This window comes from Triticum dicoccoides, chromosome 4B (assembly GCF_002162155.2).
Source record: "Triticum dicoccoides isolate Atlit2015 ecotype Zavitan chromosome 4B, WEW_v2.0, whole genome shotgun sequence".
Lineage (NCBI taxonomy): Eukaryota > Viridiplantae > Streptophyta > Magnoliopsida > Poales > Poaceae > Triticum > Triticum dicoccoides.
In genome coordinates this window covers 463,965,216-463,990,643 of record NC_041387.1, presented here as the reverse complement: position 1 = coordinate 463,990,643, position 25,428 = coordinate 463,965,216, and the positions used below count along the sequence as shown (strand labels likewise).

General features: G+C 45.4%; 3 protein-coding genes across 3 annotated transcripts; 1 reads left to right on the top strand and 2 right to left on the bottom strand.

Annotated features, from left to right (window-relative positions):
* The first annotated feature begins 8,307 nt into the window (after window positions 1-8,307).
* LOC119290894 lies at window positions 8,308-9,540 on the top strand. The gene is made up of 4 exons (XM_037569563.1): window positions 8,308-8,763; window positions 8,857-8,949; window positions 9,043-9,180; window positions 9,265-9,540. The coding sequence occupies exons 1-4, from the start codon at window positions 8,542-8,544 to the stop codon at window positions 9,307-9,309; spliced, it is 498 nt and encodes a 165-aa protein (XP_037425460.1). The 5' UTR covers window positions 8,308-8,541; the 3' UTR covers window positions 9,310-9,540.
* A 21-nt stretch (window positions 9,541-9,561) lies between these two features.
* LOC119290893 lies at window positions 9,562-10,224 on the bottom strand. The gene has a single exon (XM_037569562.1). The coding sequence runs from the start codon at window positions 10,141-10,143 to the stop codon at window positions 9,787-9,789; it is 357 nt and encodes a 118-aa protein (XP_037425459.1). The 5' UTR covers window positions 10,144-10,224; the 3' UTR covers window positions 9,562-9,786.
* A 327-nt stretch (window positions 10,225-10,551) lies between these two features.
* Window positions 10,552-23,740, bottom strand: LOC119290892. Its single transcript, XM_037569561.1, has 25 exons — window positions 23,347-23,740; window positions 23,199-23,258; window positions 23,015-23,107; window positions 22,413-22,641; window positions 21,805-21,911; window positions 21,620-21,682; window positions 21,222-21,322; window positions 20,666-20,760; window positions 20,416-20,436; window positions 18,128-18,223; window positions 17,910-18,030; window positions 17,649-17,807; window positions 17,376-17,560; window positions 16,327-16,598; window positions 15,778-15,879; window positions 15,366-15,542; window positions 15,089-15,277; window positions 14,722-14,963; window positions 14,502-14,648; window positions 13,428-13,653; window positions 13,112-13,231; window positions 12,870-13,013; window positions 11,716-11,901; window positions 11,301-11,360; window positions 10,552-11,210 (listed from the first exon to the last, which is right to left on the bottom strand). Exons 1-25 carry the CDS (start codon window positions 23,614-23,616, stop codon window positions 11,139-11,141), a joined length of 3,537 nt encoding a protein of 1,178 aa, XP_037425458.1. The 5' UTR covers window positions 23,617-23,740; the 3' UTR covers window positions 10,552-11,138.
* Window positions 23,741-25,428: the final 1,688 nt, after the last annotated feature.

Here is a 25,428-nt window from a genome sequence, read left to right as displayed (position 1 = left end):
GACAGATCGCATAGTGGTGACCACACTTGTCGTGTGGGTCATGTGGTGCAAGCTCTTGGAACATGGGGAACATGACCTACATGTAAAAGTGAAGGAAATGAGAAGCAGAGTTCACATGAAGAACATCAGAGGGACAAAAAAGTAGAATCACGTAGAATGTTTAGTTATGGTGGGGGTAGTTGAAAGAAAGTTGTCGTCCATGTATGAACAAAATTTGTTGTGTATTTTACTATGAAGTTGCCACATAGTTTGCACGAGATGCAAAAATCAAAATAGTCAGTTTGCACGGCAGCTATTGCCGCATGAAACATCTGCCACATAAACAGAGTGCAGATGATGGCAAAAAACCATACCATGTGAAAAAAGGTGTAAAACAGGGAAGGAGTACTCACGTATTTCTTCAGTGTGAGCTACCGTGTTGGGCAAAATTCTTCCTCAGGATTTTGTGGTGGAAGTCACCATCCCATATTTTGCAGGTCACACAGTAATGCATGATTATTTTGTCAGCACACACATCCGTATGATTGTTGATGTAGTCAATCCCGCATGCAACTACATTCGTCGAAATTCTACCATTTGGCCTCACAGACTCGGCAAGATCACCCAGGTCGACGTATGTCGCTTCGCATTGAATGGCCTTGGTTCTGTCCAAACATGAGCTATATGAAAACGATATAACATGAAAGAATCATGCCTACTAAGTAAAAAAAATGAAAGAACTAAAACATAAGCGGATCATGTATAGAAAGTATGAAGAAGATGAATGGTAAAAAAGGAGCAAAGCAAAAAATGAGAGATTATGTGGTGTGGTCATTTACGCTTTCAGCTCCTTCATGTGCTTGCTGCTGGCCCTCGCATTTCCAAACCGCTTGACAATATCGTACAGCTGGGTCTGTTACTTTGTGGCCCTGAATTCGGGCTCGTAGTCTTCCGCGGGAGGTGGGTGAACTACCCTCTGCTGCCTCACAGAACCATGGGTGGCACTTCTAATGGTATCCTCAGATACCGTATCTGCAGGCACGTTGGAACTTGATTGCCCCTGCCCTCGTGAGGACCTCCTCTGCAATGATGCCTCCTCGATCCTGCGGTAAGCTTCATCAAGTGACGGTGAAATCTCCTCAGGGGTGGCTGCAAGGATCAAAAAAGTGGATTAGGATACCTAGAAATCAAAAACAAATGGATTGTGAGAAGATAGGGTGCATGATGTGAAATGTAGGTACAAAAAGTGGGGAGTTGCCATGTGTGGTGCAACTACAGTGGCCATGTCACAGCAACTACAGTTGCCATGTAGTTGCACTGTAGTTGCCATGTCACAGCAACTGCAGTTTCCATGTTGTGTCAACTCCACTTGCCATGTGCTTGCCGAATGGAAAAATGCAGCATGGAAACAAAAAATGCAGGTGACATGGTGCAGCAAATCCAGTTGCCATGTGTATTGCACTGTATTTTCCATATGACAACAACTACAGTTGCCATGTTGAATCAACTTCAGTTGCCATGTGGTTGCCCAATGTGAAATGCAACATGGCAGCAAAAAAAATGTAGGTAACATGGTGCATCAAATCCAGTTGCCATGTCATCACATATCAGTTGCCATCACAAGTGAGAACCCCAAAAAATATGATTGGGACAAAAGTCAAACTACAAAGATGCATACAAGAAAATGATAAAGCACATGATAAATGTACCTTGGACTATCGGCTCTGCGAACTTGACAGCCTTCCTGCCCTCGACCATTCGCTGCGCCATCATTGCAGGCATGCCTCCCGGGAAAGCAAAGGCAACTAGCATAGGATCTGGCACCACTGGTTGATCTTGACTGATGCCAAGACTAAAGCTCGGTGGGGTGAAGGCCATTGGGTGCCTCTCATGCCTACTGGCGGGACCACAAACAACTTGCGGGGCAGAATCCAAGGGTGAAAGATCAACAAACATATCTGAATCGGCCGCTACAGAATGATCGGGCTTATTTGTAGGGCGGGGCGTGCTGTCAGCGGTATCAGCCGCAGCTTTCTTGACAATCTTCTTGTTTGGGCTGTATGGGACACCCACATTGACTGGGAGCCTAGAAGTGCGCAGATTTAACCTGGGGATTTCCACTGCAGGTAAAGGTGCAGTCTACTCCGGACGTTCACCTGCGTCACTCGTGCCCGGCTTGACACCTGCATCAGTTGTGTTCCGGTCTTCCGGTTTCTCCATCACATTGCTTTTGGCAGGTGGCGGGAACAGTGTGGACACAGGAACATAACCAGACTCGTCTCTGCTGCTTCTAGCTACAGCTGTTCCGTTGGGTATGTCTGTTGATTGCTTGCGGGGGCTACAAAGCCTAGGTGGAAGACCAGCACGCGAAACAGTCGCCTTAGCAGTATCTGCACCGACAGGAGCTGGAGCTATTGTGCCAAGACTCTCACCTGTAGATGGCATATCATTGTGAACTGCCGCCTTAGCCACTTCTGTCGTGGACACAAGAGTGCCACCACGCACGTGCTTGGAATCAGTGTCAGATGAGCGGGAATCTTCCTTGCTTAGGTTGGTCTCGGGAGCATCCACTTCAACGCTTGCTGATGGGGTGGCATGGCTCATAGCAGCATCCTTCATTGCCAGAAGAGTTGGCAATATTTCAGTTGTCCTGGGAGATACCGACTCATCACTCCCCGATGTACGGATGCCTGTTGTTCTAGCCTGCACATCTGCAACCGGCGGAGATGGTCGGCCACTAGCGTCAGAGTTAGTGGGAGCAGTTGACGGTGCAGCAGCAATTTTGTCACCTGGCGCCTCATGAACATCTGAGTTGCCCCCTGTTGACAACTTTGAATGAAGGCATTCGAGTGGGTCCTTACTGATATGCTTGCCCCCGTGCGTAGTAGTCTTCTTCACCCTGCAAAAAAAAGAAAGCACATGAAAAAGGTATTAAAAAGTGAACAAAGTATATTTCCATGGTAGAAATCTTAAAAAAATGAAAAATAAGTGGAAAAGCTGGTAGTTGCCATGTAAGGGGAACATGAGTTGCCATGTGGCATAGTTGGCAGTTGCCATGCAAATCCAGCAATAGTTGCCATGTTAGCCAACTTGAAGAATGATAAAAATGTCTGATCTGCCATGAATGCAATTTCAAAAACCTAGGTATGGGATGATCACACAAAGCCAATGGAAAAGATGGCAGTTGCCATTAGATACAGTAAGAGTTGCCATCTAGCCTAGATGGCAGTTGCCATGTAAAAACCAGTAGGAGTTGCCATGCATTTAAAAAGGAAGGAAAAAATCATTTGAAAAACAGCAGTTGCCATGTGGGGATGATGACAGAAAACCATGTGACAAGCTGAGCGGATGCATTGGAAAATCAAAAAAATATAGCACTATGTCAATGAAAGCGCATGGAAAACCTACTTCTTGACTGGCTTCCTCAGGTCTGGCAACACGACAGGATCCCCGGTGTTGGACGTCGTCGTACGAGGAGATGACCTGGTGGAAGGGGTGTCACCAGCAATGGGGGCACCTTTGTTCAACCGAGCAGAAACACGGGTTGGCGTTGGCGCCTGTTTCTTCGTAACTTCTCGTCCACCAGCTGTCGGCTCACTGCACGTATGAGATGGAGGAAAAAAAGGTGGCAATTGTCAGACAGCAAACTCGTTGCCGCGCTTGGCAAAAACAAGTGCAAAAAGGGATCGGTATGTTCCAAGAATATAGACAAAAGCAAAAAACTAAAATTAAAGTCGAACCTCCTCCTGGCAGCTACGGGATCGGTCCGAGACCTCTTGCCAGGAGAACCCTGCCCAACATCCTCTGGAGCCCTCCCCCTCTTTGATGGCAACACCCCCTCGCCTCTCGCAGTCGTATATTCTTTGACTTTCTCCGGTGGGGGGACATCTGGTGCATCCTTGCCCTTGTTACCACCTGCACGAACTTCAGCATGTTCATCATCATCGGTTTCCTGTTGCACGTTCTCCATGTCATCGTCGTCATCATTGCTGAGACCAGCGTCTCCATCTAGTTCATCTTGTGTGCCAGCAGGCTCTTGGGAACTATTGTAGTCATACCGGCCATGGCAACCAGTTGGCCGATGTGTACGTTCTGAGACAAATGAAGTGAACTGCCTCGCAACCGCGTCGCTGTCAGAGCCACTGAGGGACGTCCACCCCTCAACCAACTTCCCGAGCAAGCCGGACATTCCGGATGCAAACTGCCCAATTAGATGCTCAACAGGTGCCCTCGCATGTGCACGAAACAAGAAGCATCAATAACCACCCATATTACAGTCACTTGCACGACATCAAAAATAATCCAAGGCAAACCATAGATGTAGATCTTTTGATTACCTCAGTAGGGCAAGACAGAGCTGAGTGCACGTCCATCCACTTTCCAAAGTTTTGAGGCCCCCCAAACACGCTGTAGTCTATAGCATGCTTGGCCATCAGCTGGAAAAAACAAAAAAAATAGCTAGGATGTAAGAGAGAGAATGTAAGTTTCAGCACGAATGAAAGAGTTGCCATGTGGAGTGAGACATGGATACAATACGCAGACAGCCATGGCTAACAAAGGTAGTCATCTCTTATGAACCACGAACGGTTGCCTCATGTCAAATTTGTAAGCATGACGTGTAGAGAAAGAAACCAGAACTAACCTGCAGTTTTCCATATTTGGTATCAGTTACCCTGTCTGCGGCAAGCACAGCCTTGACAGCGTTGATAGTCCATGCAGAAACAGCAAACTTGTGCGTAGGCGGCGGGCCTCCTGTCCCAGTGAAATCCACGGTGGACAGATCAAGACAGTCAACGTACATGAGCTGGTGTAAAACAATTTTAAAAAGAAAGAAATATCAGTTGCCATCATGGTACTTTGCGGAAAAAATAGGATAATCTATGTTCCCATGATAATCAAGTTGTGGTGCATGAAAAAGAGAAAAAACAAGAAGTTGCCATCTGTATGTGCTAGTTGCCATCATAGTATGATGGCAGTTGCCATATTGCCATGATGGCAGTTGCCATCATAGTATGATGACAGTTGCCATAATAATATGATGGCAGTTGCCATATTGTCATTATGGCAGTTGCCATCTTGTTATGATCAGGTTGCCATGCATGAATAAAAGTGTGTTAAAAAAGAGTGTTCACAGAAAGGACTGGTCAAAAAAATACCATTAAATGCAGTCGACAACCCTTTTGGTACATCTTGCTTGAGAATGCATCATGCAGGAAGTCGGCAATAAACTTACACCAATTCATGTTCTTCACATTTTTCAGGTCCGCCTGCACCGCACAAAAATTCAGGACAACGAGTTGCCGCATCAGAAATCAAATGGAAAAAAACATCAAAAAACACTGGCAGTGACTAGCTTTACACATGACATCAGAGCCAAAAGATTGAAGGAAAATAAAGTAGTAAAGATGGATCATTCACCAGGATGGGGAAGCATTTGTTGCTTGGGCGAAGAGAAGTGGTCGGCGCGAAAACAGCTGAGATGAGGTACATGAGTAGCTTCATCTTAAAAACATCTTCATGGGTTGTCATGGCCTGCAGCGAATCTGCCAGTACAGACGTGTTTGGCATGGATTCCAACCCAGGAAACAAACGGGGGAACAGCGCTTCCTCGATCTCGTTATTGACCTCATACGGGACTTTGATATGTCCACGAGGCACACCCAAAGTGCAGAACACAGATTCCTCGTTCAACGGTAGTCTTCCACGTCCCAGAATCACAAATTCCCTGGAGGCGGGGTCGTAAATCTTACCAAGCCAGTCGCATACAGGGTTGACAAGGTTCGTGCACCAGACATTCATCAGAGCCTGCATACCCATCTCAGCAGCAGCTCCCTTCTGATCGTCGGTAAATCTGTCAGTCAATGTAGTCAGTCGTTCTTGGGAGGCTCTGTTGCGAATATGTTTCTTCTTCTGCAAAAAAACAGACAAAAAGTGATCAGTTGTTGCCATGTTTTGCACTGTCATAAAATTTTAGTTCATGACAGACGACTGCAAGCTCGAGGTGGCAACCAATAACATAAGCAAGAGGAGGGAGGGTGTGGACAGTTACCTCATCGCCCTCTTTTCTCCATCTAGTTGCCCGATTATGCTGTGGTGGATCCATGAAATCATCATCATCATTTTGATGATCACCACGAGCCATTTTGATGATCACCGCGAGCCATTCTGCTGAGGTAGGAACAGACCAAATTGTCACGGTGGAAATGAAAATGCAGGATGTAAGCAGTTGCCACCTAACAGAAAATGTCAACTAGTGAATGCAAAATATCGCATGAACACGCACGCACCCCCCCCCTATGATTGTCGAAAACATAAACATGGCAATTAAGCACATTAGTTACATTTTGAAGAAAAAAGAGAACATATCGTAAATGCACTTGAAAACAAAATGTTGAAGTTGCCATGTAAGCCCAAGATAGTACAATAGAAAGTCACAAAATCCTCTACTGCACAAAACCTAAGATGTGGCAGCTCAGACCCTGTCCTAATTACACCAATGAAATGCCATGTGTTCAGCGGCAAAAATGTGCTAGGTTGAAATTGCCATGTTAAAATGCAACACATAATAAAAAAAACGATGAAAAACATCTAATGAAGAACCTGAAAATTGCCACAGTGTGTTCAGATATCACAAGTCATCATGGCAAAACACGAAAATTGCGTCTGCAGTACAATGAATTTGCCACATTATACTGAATGTAACATGGCAACAGACATGCTGTGGTCAGACAAAAAACTTGCCACATGGAAAACATATGTATGGCATCTGACACAATTGATGTGCAAATTGGTTGCCATGTTATGCAGCCAATTTGCCACATTGTCCTGTCTACAGTATGGCAACAAACACAGTGTGTTCACATTCTATTTGCCACAAGAATATACTATCCATGTGGCAACAAGCACAGTTGATGTGCAGATTAGTTGCCATCCAATGCAGTTGGTTGCTGAAACTGCAGTGACTACCGATTTACTACACTTTACCATTCATATAGTGTGGCAACTATCACAGTAGTTCAGGAAATTAGTTGCCCACAATGAAAAAAGCATGTTTGTGGCTACTATCACAGTAATTCAGGAAATTAGTTGCCACATGGAAAAGCGTGTGTGTGGCAACTATCATAGTCATTCAATAAATTAGTTGCCGCATGGGAAAGCTTGTTTGTGGCAACTATCACATTCATTTCAGGAAGTGAGTTACCGCATGGGAAAGCATGTTTGTGGCAACTATCACAGTTATTCAGGAAGTTAGTTGCCATAAGGTCATGATAGTTACTCAAACTATCACGTTTGCCTTCATACTGCAGTTTCAAAAACAACTAACTAGATCTAGGGTTCAATGACAACTACAATGACTTCAAATTCAACCTCAAAATTCTCCCCGAACTGATTACAAACACCCATTCGAACCAATGCACAACTAACAGACCGGAACACACCTGCCCAATCCCAAGGCACAACCAGTGTGTGCCTCCGGACAAGCAGAACCACACCGGCGAGGCTGCCGCCGCGATGACGACGAAACTGCCCAGTGCCACCGAAAACGGCTAGCACAGGACTCCGGCGCCGGCGGGAACGCCGACGCGTCGTCAAATCGCCTGAATCTCTACGAATCTCGAGCGAGGAATTGAACAGGGAGGGAAGGGGGTAAAATGCAGGAAAGGATTGTGTGAGTTGGAGCGAGCATTACCTTCAATCTGCAGGCGCTCCGGCGAAGCCGCTCCGGTCCGGCGAGCACCACCGACGGCCGCGAACACCGTCGATTCTTCCGCCTCCGCCGTCGCCTTCTCCCCTCGTCTTCTCCTCGAATGGTTTGAAATGCGAAGTGGGCTGTGCGAGTAACTGCGGGGGTGAGTAAATGGAACCGTGAGGGAGAGGGGGGGCGAAGTGCGCGACGTGTTTGACGTCAACCACGGTCGGCACGTGGCATGCGGGCGCATAGCAGTTCCACCGCACGCCCCCGAGTGGCAACCGCTGACCGCGGGATGGCAACCAACATGCGGGCGAACTGTCTCACACACCACACACGCGTCTTGTCCTACGTGGCGCAGAAAAACAATCAGATTGTGCCAAGATTCGTGCACAAAGTACTCGACGGTGATGATTGCGTATGGTCAAGATGGTGAACGCCCACACGTGTGGACGTTAACATTTCCGTTCTAAAAACACGCGCATTTGAGCAGAACGCCGTGTCTGAACGCCTGCGGATAAACCACGGCCAGGGCCCAGGTCTCGCCGTCTCCGACGTGACGGCCGAGCGGCCGCGCATTCCTGGCCTCTCGTCCGTCCATCTTCTCGCTAACCCACCGACGTACCTCTCTATCCACCCAGCTCCCCGCGGATATTTTCTCCTCACAAACATCTCGCTGCCGGGGCAGGCCACCGTCGCGCGCGGCATAATAGCACGGCGCTTTCAGCCTCCTCCTCCACCACCGGCACCGCCCGCGCAATTAACACCACCGCTAACGAGCGCGGCCGCGGCATAACAATACACACCACCAGTACGCTCTGGCAGCAGTAGCATCGGCCGGCGCGCTTGTGCGGAGAGGTGGATCGATCGACATGTCGAGGCCGAGCAGGAGCGACGCGCACCTGTCCCCGGTGGACGAGGCGGTGAGGGTGGACGAGGTGCGGGGGTACTACGACGGCGCGGCGCCCAAGCGCCACTCCAAGCCTTCCCGCAGCGACCACTCCGCCGTGTACACCGACGCGCTCGCCGGCCCCGGCGCCGACGGCTCCCACCCCGAGCTCGACAAGTTCCAGGACCTCGAAGCCCACTCCGAGGTCGGTCGCACCATCTCCTCCTGTTCATCAAACTCGTAGTTGAATCTTACAAGCAGCTGACGCGGCGGTGGTGCGTGCGGTTTGTCGTCGCAGAAACTGGTGTGCGAGGGCGGGAAGGCGGGCGAGGAGTTCGTGGAGACGGAGTACTACAAGGACCTCGGCTGCGTCGGCAAGCAGCATCACACGGTCGCTGCCTTCTTCCTCTGCATTGATATACTGATTTTTTCTCTGAGTTATATGAGCCGCTGAACTGAATCGTGGTGGATGGACGTGGTGCAGACTGGGACGGGCTTCATCAAGGTGGACAGGCCCGCCGGCGCCTCGTTCGAGCTCTCGGAAGACCCGGATGCGACGGAGCGCCATGCTTCCTCCAAGGGGAACCCCGCCACAAACGAGTGGATCTCGTCAGCGGACACGGTAGGAGGACAGATACTGCCCCTCTCTCCCTCTTCTATTTCCGCAGTTCTCATCGACGGTTGACACGCTTTGTGCTTGTTTCAGGTGTATCAGGAGGAGTCAGACAAGCCCAACAGAAGCGACAGCTGAGCCGGACAATGGTCTACAGACTACAGCCAAACATCATACATCAGATGCGTGTGTCTTCCGGTTAAATCGGCTATTAAAAAATTAAGGGCGCGTATTCGTGTATTTGTTATTGGGATTCTTGTGAGGTTCTATCTACTCTACTTGTCAAACTCGTGGGTCGTTTTGGGAGCCTGTGTTGTGGAACTGAATGAAGTACAGGAAATAAATCAGAAGTATGTTCAGTTTGTGTTAGAACTGCCCCCACACCAAGGAGAAGAGGAAGGCCTTAGAGCAATCATAATTCACGAGAGGCAAAGACACATGGTAGTAATAGTATTTTTCCGTGCGTAGAGAAATGAAATGCGCAGGAAGTACACATAGACCAGGAACCTCAGTAGACAGATACTCCTACTGTCCTACACACCTGCAAGTGCGCGGGATTTTTATTGATTGATTGATGTTGGCACGGCACGGACGGCGAAGAGACGGGCGCATCGATCAGTCGGAGGCGATGCGCGGGCGCGGCGGGTGGATGCGGAGGCGAGCGAGCTCGGCGTCGATGCGGCCGGTGAGGATGAGGGCGAACATGCGGTAGTCGCAGAGGAAGGACCAGACGGGGTGGCCGAAGGTGGCCGGCCGGTTGCCCTCCACGAAGAAGTGGCTGTACCAGGCCAGGCCGTAGCCGAGCACGGGGCAGGCCACCAGGAGCGCGGCGCGGCCGGTGGCGGCCGCCAGCAGCGCGCAGACCAGCGAGGCGAGCGTGCCGGCGAAGTGCCAGCGCCGCGTGGCCGGCTTCGAGTGCTGGCCCAGGTAGAACCCCCAGAACTCCTCCATGCTCCCGAACTCCTTCCCCATCGCCTCCGTTTGCTTGGGCTGCGGTTGCTGCCGAATTGCGATGTGTTGGCGAGATGTGTCCGTGTACCTACCTTCTCTGCGGGGTTCAAGATAAGGAGGCTGGCTAGCGACCAACTGACTTGTGCTGGCTATTTTTATTGAACAAGTCGTGATTCTATTGACGGTCCGGTGAATCTGATGCATTTGTCGGTCTGATGCACAACACAATTTAGGCGGCGTGAACGCGATGGGGCGATGCCCTCCAAGAGGGATATGGAATTATGGATGAGTGGATTAAACAAACATGGTGATCTCTTTGCACGCTGGTACCTCAACATCTCTGCAGACGTGAGCACGCACGTATCAGCCAAACTATTATCAACAAATAACTGATCAGAACACATTGAATGCAAATAGCGTGTTCAAAAATAAATGAAAAGAACGGGTGCCTGTTGTTTCACTATGGTATATTTTCATGTATCCTAGATACAACGGAAAACAAAAATTTACACAAACCATTAAAAAATACAGCACTACTGATTACTACTGAATCACACAGTTCACACCATATACCATACACAGTACCAAAAGAATCATAGGGTAAAAAAATTGAGCCTACAGTTTACAACAGCCTCTTAACAGCTAAATAGTTATACAATTACAATGGGATGTATTGCACAGCCGATGGAAGAACTGGACACGGGGAGTAACGGAAACCTTCCAAGCATAACCGGTGGAGCAGAACGGCGCAGGCAAGATGGAATGGAGTGTCCCAAATTCCTATCCACCCATGTAAACAATGAATTGAATGGTCTAGCCGTATGTATAGCAAACAAAATCAGCACACAGAGACCAGCAACAATATCGCCGCACCGTACAACCACACACCAAGAGGGTTGGATATGTCCTTCCTTACACAAGACAGCATCAAAACTTCTTTGCGTTTCATTCTTAGGCCCATCACCCATGTATTCCACCCAGCTCTTGAGAGTAGTATGTCACAAGGCTCATTGCTATCACGAGCTCACATACAAAACAGGGACCAGACCTGCCATCTTCCCATCCCTTCCCGGTCTCTTTTTCTTCACCTGAGCAAGCAGCAACAGTTGCGCATACGAAATTGTTATCATCCACGGCCAGGAACAAGTTAAATAAATGGTGAGGTCAAGATAACTTACGTAGTACCAACCATCAACCTCATATTCAATATCCACATCTTCTCCAGAGTTTAAACTCAGCTGAAAACAGTTACATAAAGTAATATGTGTTATCTTCTTTGCACCCCAAGACAAGAAAGAAGAGACAGCTTGATTATTTTGGCATTCGCATCCATTCAGTTTTGGTGCATAAGTTTTTTTTTAATTAACCGGCATGCTGAAGAATATGCAGACAATACTTTTTCAACCAGTTAAAAAGCACCATAAGAGTGTTAGATGAACACACCAACTAAATTTAATTTAGGAAACTAATAATTATCTCTCTGGAAAAGAAAACGTGTTTTCCAATAAGCAATACCCCATCAAACTCAGGAGAAAGAAAAGCATTGGACTTCAGAAAGTTATAAAACGTAGCCATGAATTACAGCCTCCATACCTCATCATCGCCGCCTGCTGTGAAGTCATACAATGCTTTCCCAGATTGAGGGTTCCCGGAACTCTTCTCAACATCCTCATGGGATCCAGATCCAGAACTTCGACCCCCACGCCCCGCCATGGGGTTGTCAAATGACTCACGCTTCTGTAGGACAGATGTTGAATATGATGGTGGTTCTTCACGTATCTGAAACAAAATGCAAATGGATATAAGGAATAGTCTTCTTTAAACAAATGGCATCTGAAATCGCAGGGTAGAAGCAGCAAACAAAAGATACCACACCAATACACTACTTGAGGACATGCTTGCAGAAACTGGAAAAATATAGCTTTTAATATTCCAATACTGAAAGTTCGATTATAATTAAATATGAAGTGATTTTACTGTAACTCGTCTGCTCCAGTATTAGTTGAAGCTGGCCATAAATTATATGATGTTCCAAGGATGAACACAGGAGCCACCCAACCAGTGGTGAGACCCCAGTAGCATCCTAACAGTGAAGGGAACACAGGCAATATGAGGGAGGCACAAACTGGGTGACTTCTTGTCTTTCTCTGGCGCCTGTGTTTTCTGCAAAGTGTTTCAAACTGAGAGTGTATCTGGTGCACCAGGTCTTCTGGTGCACCCAGGTGCATCCAACCACCCTAGCACCTCTAAAAAAATCAAGTTACAAAATTTTAAGTCTAAATTCGAAACACAGCTCAAGAAACAAAAAGACAAATTGAGTGTTGATATAATTTACAGCCCAATTTGGATTAGCTACTATTTGCGGTGTGAATTCTCTCTTTTGTTTCTCAAGGAGTATTTTGGATTCAGATTAACAGTTTATGTCACAGAACATAGATGTTGTGCCTATGTCCTCGATTCAAAAAAATAAATTAAAGAGCCTACCAGGGTAGGGAGAACCACAAGCCCTGGTGAACCACACTTTTAGTCTCCAGCTCTAGCTGGTGCAGCACATATAGTATGCAACGTCCATACAGCATACACATTTGAGCCATAGGATTTAAGAAATGATTATCATAGTTAAGTGCATAGTGCTCTTCAATAAGAAAAACATTTAAACATTACAAATATGATACCTGCATTGTAAGATGCAGTAACAGAAACGATATAGATAACATTACAATAATATAATGGATGAAGCAAAATACCGTTTGTTGTGAAGCCCCATAACTTGGTGGCTTTGAACTAAACAAAGACGGATAGTTCATGCCACCGAAATGGGACGATATGGACGTCTCCACAGAACCAGTCGAGTCAGGAGAGGACCCACCAGAAGACCTCCCATCATCTTCCTGCAACATATAAACCAAAACGAATTATTTATCTTTAATTTTTAAACAAGTATATGGAGTAGATTGGTTTAAGAAAATGTCATAAAACTTGCATCCACCTCTTCAAGAATTGTCTTGGCCCACATATCATCATAACCGACTGATGGCCTAGAATTCATGTATTCCTCGTCATCCACATCAGGAGCATCAGTTCCAGCACCAGAAAGGAAATCCTTGACCTATTATATGATCAAAGAAGAAGGAAGCAAGTGCATCAAAAGCAACATTCTCTAATTGAGCACAAGCAATGAGGAAAAGGGGAGCTGGTACGGAAATGATTAGCAACCAGGCTATCTGCCACAGTTAACAGCAAGCCTTCTTAGCTGAACTGATAGGTATCAGGAACCTTTATGAATCAACACAAAAGATGCTTACTTTGTCCACACCTGGGGCATCGTTTGCCCAGGCATCATCTTCCAAACCTGCTGCCCAGGCCATAGCTAGATCAGGGTCAATTCCGGATTGCATAGTACTGGTCTCCTTATGTACTTCTTTCGACTCATACATTAGGTCAGATATTCCAGTAGCAACAGCAGGGTCACTTAGACCGACAGATGCACTAATGTTATGCCGATTGCGGTAGATCTCAATTAGCTTGGCACTGTACATAAGATTCAACATCATACATGCATCCCAGCCAGAAAAACAAGGGGAGAAAGGCAGGTCATTTACACTCAACTTTCTCTTACAACATTTCTCTTCCTTATGATACAGATACGATAGTCAAGCAGATTTCATGAACTGCACAAGCCAGCAATAAATAGCACTTAACCTAAACCCTAAGCAATCACAAATGAAAAATTACAGCTTACTCAACAGCAATTCAGAACTTAATTCTAAATATTGTATTTTCCAGGGTGAAAGACATTTGAGAATATAGGCCTTCGCATACAGAGTTTAAATTGCAAACTAGCAGTAGGTAAAGAGAACTATGTGGATCAGAAAGCTTTAAATTAAAGCTGATGGCTAACTAACATCAAACATTTTTGTCGTAGGGCTATGATCACTACAAAAACATCATAACATGTGAGACCTCCCACTGTCTCCCGGATGACATAAATGCTTGAAAAAAGAAGTTACAGATAAAGGAAGATTGCTAAGACTGTCACTTAGGATTAAGAAGAAGAAAACCATATGGTACAGCAGTGAGGCCCATATAAAGTATGGACCATAACCAGCACATGGTGGTCCAACAGTACACTTAATTGCATCACATGGAGCAAATGATCCAGCTTGTCCAAGATAACACCACCCCCCAAAAAAAATCTATTGTATGGCTCCAAACAACACTAAAGATGTAGCAGATGGTAAAGTTTACAATCCTTAGTGGTGAATTGTACAGCTCTAACTTCATAGATGACTTCCACAATGAAGTAACACTTCAAATCAGGAGCAAGAGCAACTTAACTGCACTAGGAAATTAAAACCCCAAATATTACAAATACATACCTGGTAGGGCCTAAAGGCAAGTATTTAATCCTTGGAACGAAACAGAATAAACAAACGAAATCAAGAAGCCTCTCATGGGTTTCATAAAGTTTCTTGAGTTCATCATCACTCCATTCTTGTTTGCTATTATCATGCTGACGGATGTCCCTGCAAAAATCCATAGAGCAGCCATTTCAAGGACATTCCAGAGCAGGCAAGAGGAATTTTATGGACAACATACCTAGCAAGGTCGTCTTGAGCTTTATACATCTCATCCAAGACCTTGAGCATTGGGCTAATCAAAGATCCAAGACCAGTACCACTAGCACCTTGGTTTTCCCCATTACTTAGCTGCAATTCCGAAAAGTTTGACTGCACACCCCCCAGACTCAAAGCATGAAGAAACTCGTATATCTGTAGTCTATAAGGTTCACCAGACCTTATTGCAATGGTAGTTAGGGCCTGGACAGCAGCGATACGGATCTACAAAATGCAAACCATAAGATAAGGAAAACGGGAAGGCGTGTATGATGCAGTACCATCTCAGTCTCACTCGATCAAATTCTCAAGTTAAAGGGAAGGAAACTATTTTTTTTTCAGGCACATACCTCCCAGCTGCCACTAAATGCACACCTTTGGAGCCGCGTCAGAGCGCTAGCAAGTGTAGGGTTACGGGAGCTAGCTGCAGCAACCATTTTATCAGCATCAAGCATCATTAGAGCAGTACCAGGCGGCGTCGCAGATTCCCATGCATACTCAGATGCAGCATAGTTTGCATTTTCTCCCAAAAACCAAACCTGTTGATCATTTGAAGGGCCAAAACATAAACATATTTTGATTCCATGCTCAATGAATAAACTAACCAAGTCAAAGTTTTGCTCTTACAGCAGCTTGGACTAATCTTTGCAGTGCCATTGCAGATTTTGGATCAGAGGCGGATATCATATCAACAGACGTGAGTACAGACATTGAACCAGGCTGAGGTGGTGGCAGATCAAGGACAATTGTCACAGCTTCCAATGCTGTATGTTTCCCATCTGGTCCTGCTCCTACAAGGCATGTCTGGGAAGACAAGAATTGTTATTTTGTACTCAAGTTATTAGCCCCATTATACAAAAAATTGTCATGAAAACTATTGCATAACAACATAGCACCAAAATGCTGTAGAAACCAGGGATTATATGATACAACACGTTGTAGCTTTGCAAATGACTTCAGATGGTTGGGGCCGCTTTCATCAAGTAAACCTTGGCGGTTCAGAAAAACATTAGTAAATATTTTATGAAAAAATGCCTACCTTCCATAACAGTTGTAGAACGTCAGCATCAATCTTTCCAGGAACTTTAGTAGCAAAAATTCTAGCAATCTCAAGCAGAGTCACAGCCATATCAGGGGTTGCCTATCATGTAAGAACAAACCAGAATAATAGATCACTCAACAAAAATCCACAAAAATGAGAACATATTACAACTAATTAAAATAATAGCCGCAAAATGCATATACTCTTAACTATAACCATAATACATATAAAAAGGGGGCAAAACAAAAAATAGAAATAGTTCAGACCATATTTAATTGCAACAATAATCCTGTATAAAAGAAGGCAGAGAAAATACCAAGATAAAAAAGGTGTCATAATATATTATTTTTCTAAACAGTGTTATTCTAAAATAATTGAAACGTCAGAAACTCGAAGTGACTACAGAAAGTTAAGGTTGCTTCCAGTTTCAAAATGATTTCAGGCACATGGCTGATAAAAAGCCATCAAATGTGGACGAAAGAGCACCTTCATAAAAAGAAAAACAAGGCAACATGCATAATTTTAACAGCGAAGGGGATACAATACCTTGAACCTAGCATGTAGGGTTAGCAGGACATCATTCAGTAGAGAAGAAGGCCAGGCTGGGTCAGACAGCTCACACGCAATTATAGATTTTAGTTCATCGAGGGACTCGTGTGGATTTTGCATCCATATCAAAGCTTTGATGACCATTGCTCGAACATATACGCACTCGCATGCTACAGTTGTGCGCACTACTTCCATTAGTGATGCCAATAACCCTGCTACTGTGTCCATTCCACCATGTCCATTCGACAGTGGCTTAGCTTTCCGGGTGGCTACAACATGCACCAGAACAGTTACATGATTTATTGCAAAATGAAATAACATAAAACATAGGATACGTAATTTTATGCCAAACAAAACAAGGAAGGGGCCTAAGGTAACTCACTAAAGAACCTCTGTAAGCATGCCCGAATACATTCGGAATCATGCTTATATAAGAATTATTGCCAGGTTTGATTTTAAAAGAGATGCTTAGACATAATATTTACCAATCCTATAATACCCAAAAAGTTGATCCCCACTAACTCCAATTCTCTCAACATGCAACTATGCCACCTCATCATGTCTCCATGCATGGGAGAACACCTATATTAACACGCACGATGCATGCTACTCATATTCAATACCCACTAACTTCAATTCTCTCAACATGCACCTATGCCACTTCATCATGCCACCATGCAAGAGAAAATACTCATATGACGACCAAGCACTATGCACGCTACTCATATCAAGAAATATTCTACACCTACAAAATAATGAAATACAATAAGGTATATGTATTTTAGTTTCAATTCACTTATTGTTAGCCTAATACTAATGTTTCATACACCCAATTTCACTGAAATAACTGCAACCAATTCCCGCAGCAACGCGCGGGGTATCATCTCTAGTTTCCTAGTTGTAGAGTAAGCTTGGCCCGGAACGAATTGACAGAACCAACATGCATGACTCCGAATCAACAGTACTTCTAACCAACGTAAAGTGCATGTGGTTTTCCATGTGTTAATATGTAACTGAATGACTCGACTCTGATAGAATCGTAGTACCTTCAGGTTGTGAGTTCTCATCAGAATCAAGAGATTCGACATTATCTGAATAAGCTTGAAGATTGGCTCCCTCATCATAAGCACCCAAAGAGTAAGCAGCTGCTCTGCTTTTACCCATTTCCTGGACTACTCTTGCAGCGGCATGAAGAACAGGGCGAGAAAAGCTACGGAAAGAGCTCTCCAGCCTGATAGAATAAGAGCCAAACGGTAAGCATAGAGGAAACCAGAGAGACCAACCAACCACTTGAACATCCATAAAAAGATATGACAAACCTTCTCATTACAAGTTTGATGAGGGGTTGAGGACGCCTTGCTTTAGAAGATTTTTCACTAGCTTTTGACAGAAGACCTTTTGATGCTACAGATGGGGCCTCGGGCAATTTGAGAATTTCTCTAGTTAACCGGATCCATCCGCCAGCTCTGTCCTCAGTGCTGCAACACATGATAATTGATTTAACAACACAACATGCAACTCCAACTTTGGTACAGAAGCACATCACATCAAAGAATAACTTGATGAAACATCATTGCCACCTTTCTGTGTTGTCAACTTTTCCCAGAACACAGAGTATTGCCTCAAAACAGACCCTGTCACTTGGATCCAAAAGGAGTTGATAAAGGAGAGAACTGTACTGTGATTTTATGTCAGGCCTCTCTGTGTAAATCATATTATGTCAGGGGCACAGATCAATACATGCACTCTGGAATTGCAAAGTGGACTCGGTAAAAAAACAAAAGCAAACTGCACTTACCATCCAATACACGTGCCCTAGATATTGAATGGCACAACTTTGCAAGGTAAACTCTTGCAAGAACATCATGCAGATGAAGGATGTCCTGAAGAGCGCCTGTTCCAATTTGACAGGTCACGCAATCAAACGAGTGACATCATTGAAGTTGACAAAACAGGAAACGATCATTTATAGACAAAGGCAGGTAAGAGCAACTCTAGCAGATTCGGCAAAGGGACCCAAACTCCATAATAACTGCCAATATGGAGGATAGGAGTGGGAAAACCCACTGTAGCAGATTCCCAATACTTGCCTCGGCCTCCAAAATATGGAATGTAATCCAAAAACTGGGTCCTAGCATCCATATTTGGCTGTGGCGGGAGGGAAGTTTCATGGCAGCCGTCGCGTCTCCACCTGCCCGCACCCGCTGCCACCATGATTTCCCGCCACGATCTCCTGCCCGCAGCTATAAAAGCCGCCCACTGACGCATCTGTCGCAACTCTTCCACTCTCACCCACTCATCTCTCCCTATCCCCTCCACAGATCCGCCCACGCCATTTCCTCCGTCGACGCCATCCGCCTCGCCACCCCCTCAGGAGCATGGCCGCCACGTGGCTCCACCGCCTCCAACAGAGGAGGAGCTGTGATGGGAGCAGGAGACGGCCGCCATTGAAGCCATGGCCGCCGCTGTCAAGGAAGAGGAGCAAGCCGCCGCTTAAGAGGAACGCAACGCCACAGTTGAGATTGTCGACATAGAGATCTTAGAGTTGGATAACAAGGATCCCGTCATCCAGCGCGTGCTTGCGGAGTCTCGCGAGACAGCCGCCGCGGGTGCCGCCAGCGTCGCGACCTCACTTGTAAGGACTAGGGAGGCTTGAGACGCCCCCATACCGCATATCTCGCCCCACCCGCCCCAGTCTTCGACGAGAACGCAGGCTGGGCAGGGTTCAACAAAGCCTTGGCGGCATTGGTTGTGGTCGATGCCAAAAGGGAGCGTGCCATCAAGGAAGGCACCACCCCGACGCTGAAGAGAGTGCCTGGCCGGCATGGGAAGCTGAGGCCCCTGCCCATTTCCGCGCTGGCAAGGCCGCCGCCCGCGACTTCAAAGCCGTGTCCAGCATCGGCAAGTCCCGCGGCATCTAGTTTAGTTATCTATAGTTGTGTATGAAGATTTTTCCCCTTCTCTAAAACGTTGCTAAGCAACAAATTTTGCCCCCTGGATATGTACAATGTCGCTAAAGCGCCTAATCCTCCCCCCCCCCACCCCCCCACACACACATAAATGAACTATTAGTTTCCAACGTTATTCAAATGTTTGAGGTTGATCTGGCCAAAATTCAGTTAAAAATCAATGCCAAATATTAGTACAATTTTGAGTTGATGCAACGAAAATGAGTGGGGAAATTATGGAGGCTGCATTTTTGAGAATCTGAGTTTGCACGTAGGCTCATCAGCCTCGAAAAAATCATGGAGTGCACTCCAAAAACGGTTTTGGAGGCTGCCAATTTGACGTTCTGTTAAGAGTTCCTCTAATGCCCTTCGGTCTGTGGGTGGAATGGAAACAATCAAAGCTATTCATACACAATTATACTGTCGGTAATTAAAAACCTCCCAAAAAAATGGTTATCATAGTCCAAAACTCAAAACAGACAATTTATTGCACTTAAGGCAACCTAGATCCTCAAGTATCACTGAATTGCCATTTTAAACCTATAACAAGTAATATTATTGCAACTGCCAACAAGGAAACGTTTTTCCCCAGGTAACTACTTATCCACATAACAGTTTCATGTGGATGCGTATCAAGTAAATGTAACTTATGGATATACGAACTGAAGATAAAATTCCTAGCGCTACCTGTACTTTGAATACAGAAGGAGTATCAAGAAATATTCCCTAAAAAGGAAAAAAAATCAAAAAGTATATGCGGAAACTTAATTCTTCAAGATAAATTCAACTATAACTGCAATTCTTCAATCGTACAGGCACACAATAAAGTTATTAATTACTCCCTCTGTGCTTGAAAAGAAGGTGTGTAAATTTTGTGTTAAGTCAAACAGTGCAAAGTTTGACCAAGTTTGTAGAAAAAACCATCGAGAACTAAAATACTAATTTGTTATTGCAGTTGTTGATAGTATTTTTGTGTGTGTCTAAACTCGGTCACTTTTGCACTGTTTGACTTTAGACAAACTGTATATGTGTTCTTTTCAAGCACGGAGGGATTTTTACATAAGCTGAAAGACCAAACGTATTTATGTTCAAATCAAAAATCATAACTGGACTAAAAAACAAGGATAATGAAGCATACCACCAGGTTGTGCGTTTTTGCCTGCAAAACATCAAGTCATACATGAGTGAGAAACTACAGAACTAGCATCGAACCCAGATGAGTTAGAAATTAACTAAATGTACAAATATTAACTGGAATTTCTATATTGACATCTCTATTATTGCCCACTTTTTAGAGCATAAATCATTCTAAATTATAACGATGTACGGCTTCTATCTTAACAAATAAAAATAGAAATTTCAAACAATTAACAGCAGCAAAAACTAACCGAGCGCCATTGCAACAGAGTATGGATCTCTAACAGCAATTTCTGAGATTATTGACAAGGCATGCCTCACTGCAACTGGGTCAGAAAATTCAATCCTGCAGTTGTATCAATCCGATGAGAACAAAATGACAGTTATGCAGCAGCATGTTCCTATTAACTACTATTGGCAGATGACGATATGCGACAGTACTATCATGTCTGTAAATTCATTGCAGAAGCAGACAGTTTTCTGTACAGATAGACAGCAAATTAACTCTTAATTTTGGCGCATATGTTAAAAGATAATAAATTTAATACAGAAATAGAACAGAACATAATAAATCAATAAAAACATTAACTACATGAGTCATACATCATTCTTCGTTTCTCACAAAGAGATACTATTGCAACCAAAGAAAAGAATCATGAAAAGATGCTACAAATCGTCAAATCTATTTGTGTCCATGTGAAGCACCAACCTCTTGGGAATTCATGGAATAAAAGCAGGTGCAAAAATGAATACAAGATGGAAAATAAGACTAATTTATCTTCCCAGAGACAATAAGGTTATACTCACCCTTGGACAGCTCGGTGCAGAAATGCTGGATTACCAGGATCAAGTGGAAGTCTTCTCAGGGCACTTAGAGAAGCATATTGCAAGTTACTTCGTAAAATAGACTGCCAAATTGATACAAGAAAAACATAAGGATAGCTCGCATTCATAATAAGAATCTCAAAATATTTGAAGTCCTGTCATCATGTTCATTGTTTATTTAGCTATATAAGGTAGAAAAAGTGTCAGGTGAGGTATAATGAGTACATGCAATTTATAGTTTAAATGCCCATCATTAGGTTAGGAAGCTACATAACGGGAATACCCATGCGCCTCTTTGAGAAGGGTTGGGTGTATATACCCACACAAAAAGTACTTAGCAGTGTATAAATTAAATGCACACTCTCGGATCCAACTAGTACCTCCTTATCGCCACCTTGCTTGGTAAATATCCCTTTCTTTCGTTTCTGTTTAGTATCTGCGACCTGAAAGCATCCAAAATATATCATGAAGAGAACACTTGTGAGCTTTCTAGCCAGAGTCCAGGGACACTGAAAAGGAGCTCAAAGAAGTACAATGTTGGCAGTTGGGGGATTTGTATACGAACCTTTTCCAAAATGCCAAACACAATCTCACTAAGCTTCTCCAACATCTCGGAACTGCTTGTGGAAGAGGAGGTTAGGGCCTTCAGAGCCGCAAGTCTCCGCGCATGAACTTCAAATAACAGAATCCTTAAATTAATAATTGAGCACAATAAAAAATCATTTGCCACAACTTGAAATGAAAAGGCAAAAGGTTGAAAACATTTGGTTGACATAAATATTTATTTTTTTGTGGATCCTAACATGAAGATATTTGAAATGCTTCTTTCGTCATAAAATAGATGGCCAGTATGCCTACTTTCAATTAAGACGTTGCAGAAACTTGCTTGGTCATAAGGTGCCATTTTTATTCAGGACATGATTACCAAGAATATGGAATTCCCACTACGCCTCTGCAAAATACCTCCATGAGGAGATCGGTTTCCAAAAAGGTGAGGTCATAGGGTTTGAGAAAAATAAGCATGACTAATTTTGGTGCAAATGGGGAACAGCACCAATGAAATATCTAGGTAATCAGTAGGAAAAAACTGTCCCAGGGCACAGATTTTTATTAGAACACAGATTTTGCATGATATGATTTGATGTACACTGAGATCACAGTATAGAAGCCTACACTCAACATCGTCGCTGGTGGATTCTGCTGAAAGCTGATCAACTATTCTGGGCACAACATCTGCCCGAGTCACTCCTCCAGCAACATCAATGTCCGCAAGAGCATCCCAATTTGGTGTGGGGATTCCACCAGCAGCACTTAAACCCTGGGAGCCATTATCTGACAGAATTCGTGCAAGATAATAGTACACATAGCGCAGAACATTTCTGTCCTCACATTGCTGATGGAGCTGTAAATACAGAAATAAACTTGATGTAAGAGAAAAGGTAGCTGAAGTAAAACAAGAACATTAGGCTGATGTTAGTATAGACTACGATAGGTGTCTGGTTTCAGTTACAACTTAGACACATATTTAAGTATCATGGCAGAATTATGGGAAGGGCGCATTTCTTTTCCTTTTTGATTATGGAAGGGCGCATTTCCCTTTGTATTAATTAAAATGGATGTCTATGAAGAAATATGGAGGCTGATTTCAGTCTTAGAACACATATTCTGAAATGGCCGGGAGTGGGCTCATTTCCCTTTGTACGAACTAAAGGGGATGCCTGTATAGAATATGGAGGCAAAGAGAGAGCGACGGCACTAAAAGATGGCATACTTACCATGAGAAGAGATGGAGCCACCGAAGGATCCACAGAATTGTACACCGCGAGCTTGGGGAACACACTGTTCACGAGCTGCCTCTGGGATTTTTTCTGTCCAAGGTAGCGCAGGAGAGAGCAACTTAAGCCAACAGATCCAAGCTCACATCACGCAATTCGATCCAACCGAAACAGCACAACGAACCTGGTCGCACGTCGCCGCAAGCTCGTGGATGCTCCGCGCCAGCTGCGAGTACGAGACGGGCTGCAGAGAAACAGAGAATTCAGCATGAGACCGGAGTCAGAGTGCATAGAGCGTAGAAATGAGGTACGCAGCGGCGTAGGAGACGAGCCTTCTTCTTCCTGTTGCGCTGGGGGAGGGCCTTGACGGGGTTGAACGCCTTGGCTGCTGAGATGGTGTCGCTCTGGATCTGCATCAGGGTCGCCCTCTTCGACTTGCGATCCGCTGGTGCCGGCGCCGGCGGCGGGGCAGGCCTCCCAAGCGAGCCGCCGCCGCCCGAGGACGGCTGCTGCGACGACGCCCCGGCGGCCGGGGCGGCCGACGGATCCGAGGTGATGAGATCCATCAGCGTCGTCCCGGAGGAGTCATGCCCGGAAGACATGGCCGCGGGCGTGGCGGGCTCGCGGCCGTGCTAGTGAGATCTCCGGCGAGCACTGTGGTCGGGGTGGGGAGCAATTGGAACGGTGAAGTGCTGCGGAGAGGTGGCTGCTGGATCGCTGGATCCAACCGCCAATTTGGATTTGGTGGGTGCTGTGTGCTGGTGTACCTGGCTGGGCTGGTCCGACCGAGCCGGTATTGGGAACGACCGACGTCTTGCTGACCTTCGAGACGGACGCGGTATTCCTTTCCGGATGCGTACGGACGATTTCAAACCGAATTTGAACAAGCTGGATAAATTACGTGCAAAATGAATGATTTTCATCTAAACCGAAGCACCTCATTACATTTTCGATGATCATGTCCCACGTAAATGAGACCCGGGGATTGAAGATGTGATACGTCAATTTTGCATCATGTTTTCCTACTGTTATTTATATTGTTTTAAAAACTACCTTTAGGTGTCATTTTAATGCATTTTCTCTTTTAAATTGTAAGTTTTATTACAAGAGAGATTGCCTGCAGCTGGAATTCTTGATCTGAAAAGAGGTACAGCAGAGATAGCTATTCTACGGAGTTTCAAATGGCCTGAAACTTTACGGAGATTTATTTTGAAATATATAAAAAGAATACTGGAAGAAGAATCACTATGAGGGGACCATTCTTCATCTCCATCATGAGTTGGAACGTTAGGGGATTGAATTCACCAGCATGGCGGTTTGCGGTTCACGAGCTCCCTGAATCCCACAGGACTACAGTCCTCTGCCTGCAAGAAACGAAGCTGGAAACATGGTATGTTGCCTGTTGGCAATGTCCATGAACTCGGGGCTCCTTGCTCGAGGGTTGCGCGGTGCCGCCGGCGACAGGCACCAGAGGAGGGGCAACAATCCTCTGGAACAAGCGCATGGTTGACCTGGTCACTCATGCCGTCGGCTGCTTCTCAATAACGGCCAAGGTCACAATTCTTCAGAGCAGCGCGTCGTTCTGGCTGACGGCTGTCTACGGCCCTGATGACAACGCCCGCAATGATGCCTTCCTGGTTGAGCTGATTCATATAGCCCCGCCAATGGGCGAGCCGTGGCTCATCACCGCCGACTTCAACATCATCTACGAAGCCTGTGACAAGAGCAATCTCAACCTGAACAGAAGAGTGATGGGGAAATTCAGAAGGGTCATTGACACTGCTGGTCTGAAGGAAATAAAGTGCAAGAACATGTGTTTCACCTGGTCGAACGAGCGGGAGGACCCGACACTTGTCAGCATTGACAAGGTTTTCTGCAACTTCGAATGGGATGGTCTGTTCCCTAGTTACATGCTGATGGCCGCCTCGACCGCCTGCTTGGATCACTATCAACTCCTGCTGGCAAACACGGCGACACTAACACACAAACCACCTTTCAAATTTGAATCCTTCTTGACGCATTTCCCTCACTTCCAGGAGACAGTGCAGTGGGCCTAGCTGCGCCCGACGGATCTTGTCTGTCCGATTGCACGTATCAAGCAAAAAATGAAGTGGACTGCATATGATCTCAGAATTCGGGCCAGATCATTGTTCAGCGACGCCAAGGTCCAATTCCACCTCGCCGCAGAAATTGTGCTCAGGCTTGACATTGCCCAAGAGAAACGCCGCTCACAACTACAGAATTCCACTTGCGGAAACAGCTCAAGCAGAGGATCATTGGCCTCGCCGCGATCGAGCGCGCGCGCAAGAGACAAGCATCAAGGATCACATGGCTAAAGGCAGGGGACGCCAAGACAGCTTTCTTTCAAGCCAAGTTCAACTCTCACGGGAGGAAGAACTTCATCCATTCCCTTC

Bases quoted from the DNA above. Each gene is read 5' to 3' on its own strand.
- LOC119290894 (XM_037569563.1), top strand. From the start codon at position 8,542: ATGTCGAGGCCGAGCAGGAGCGACGCGCACCTGTCCCCGGTGGACGAG. The intron at 8,764-8,856 runs GTCGGTCGCACC...TTGTCGTCGCAG, and splicing joins ACCTCGAAGCCCACTCCGAG to AAACTGGTGTGCGAGGGCGG. The intron at 8,950-9,042 runs GTCGCTGCCTTC...GACGTGGTGCAG, and splicing joins TCGGCAAGCAGCATCACACG to ACTGGGACGGGCTTCATCAA.
- LOC119290893 (XM_037569562.1), bottom strand. From the start codon at position 10,143: ATGGGGAAGGAGTTCGGGAGCATGGAGGAGTTCTGGGGGTTCTACCTG.
- LOC119290892 (XM_037569561.1), bottom strand. From the start codon at position 23,616: ATGTCTTCCGGGCATGACTCCTCCGGGACGACGCTGATGGATCTCATC. The intron at 23,259-23,346 runs GCTCGTCTCCTA...GTTTCTCTGCAG, and splicing joins AGCGCAACAGGAAGAAGAAG to CCCGTCTCGTACTCGCAGCT. The intron at 13,232-13,427 runs GTAAGCATCTTT...ATCATATAATAG, and splicing joins ATGCCCCAGGTGTGGACAAA to GTCAAGGATTTCCTTTCTGG.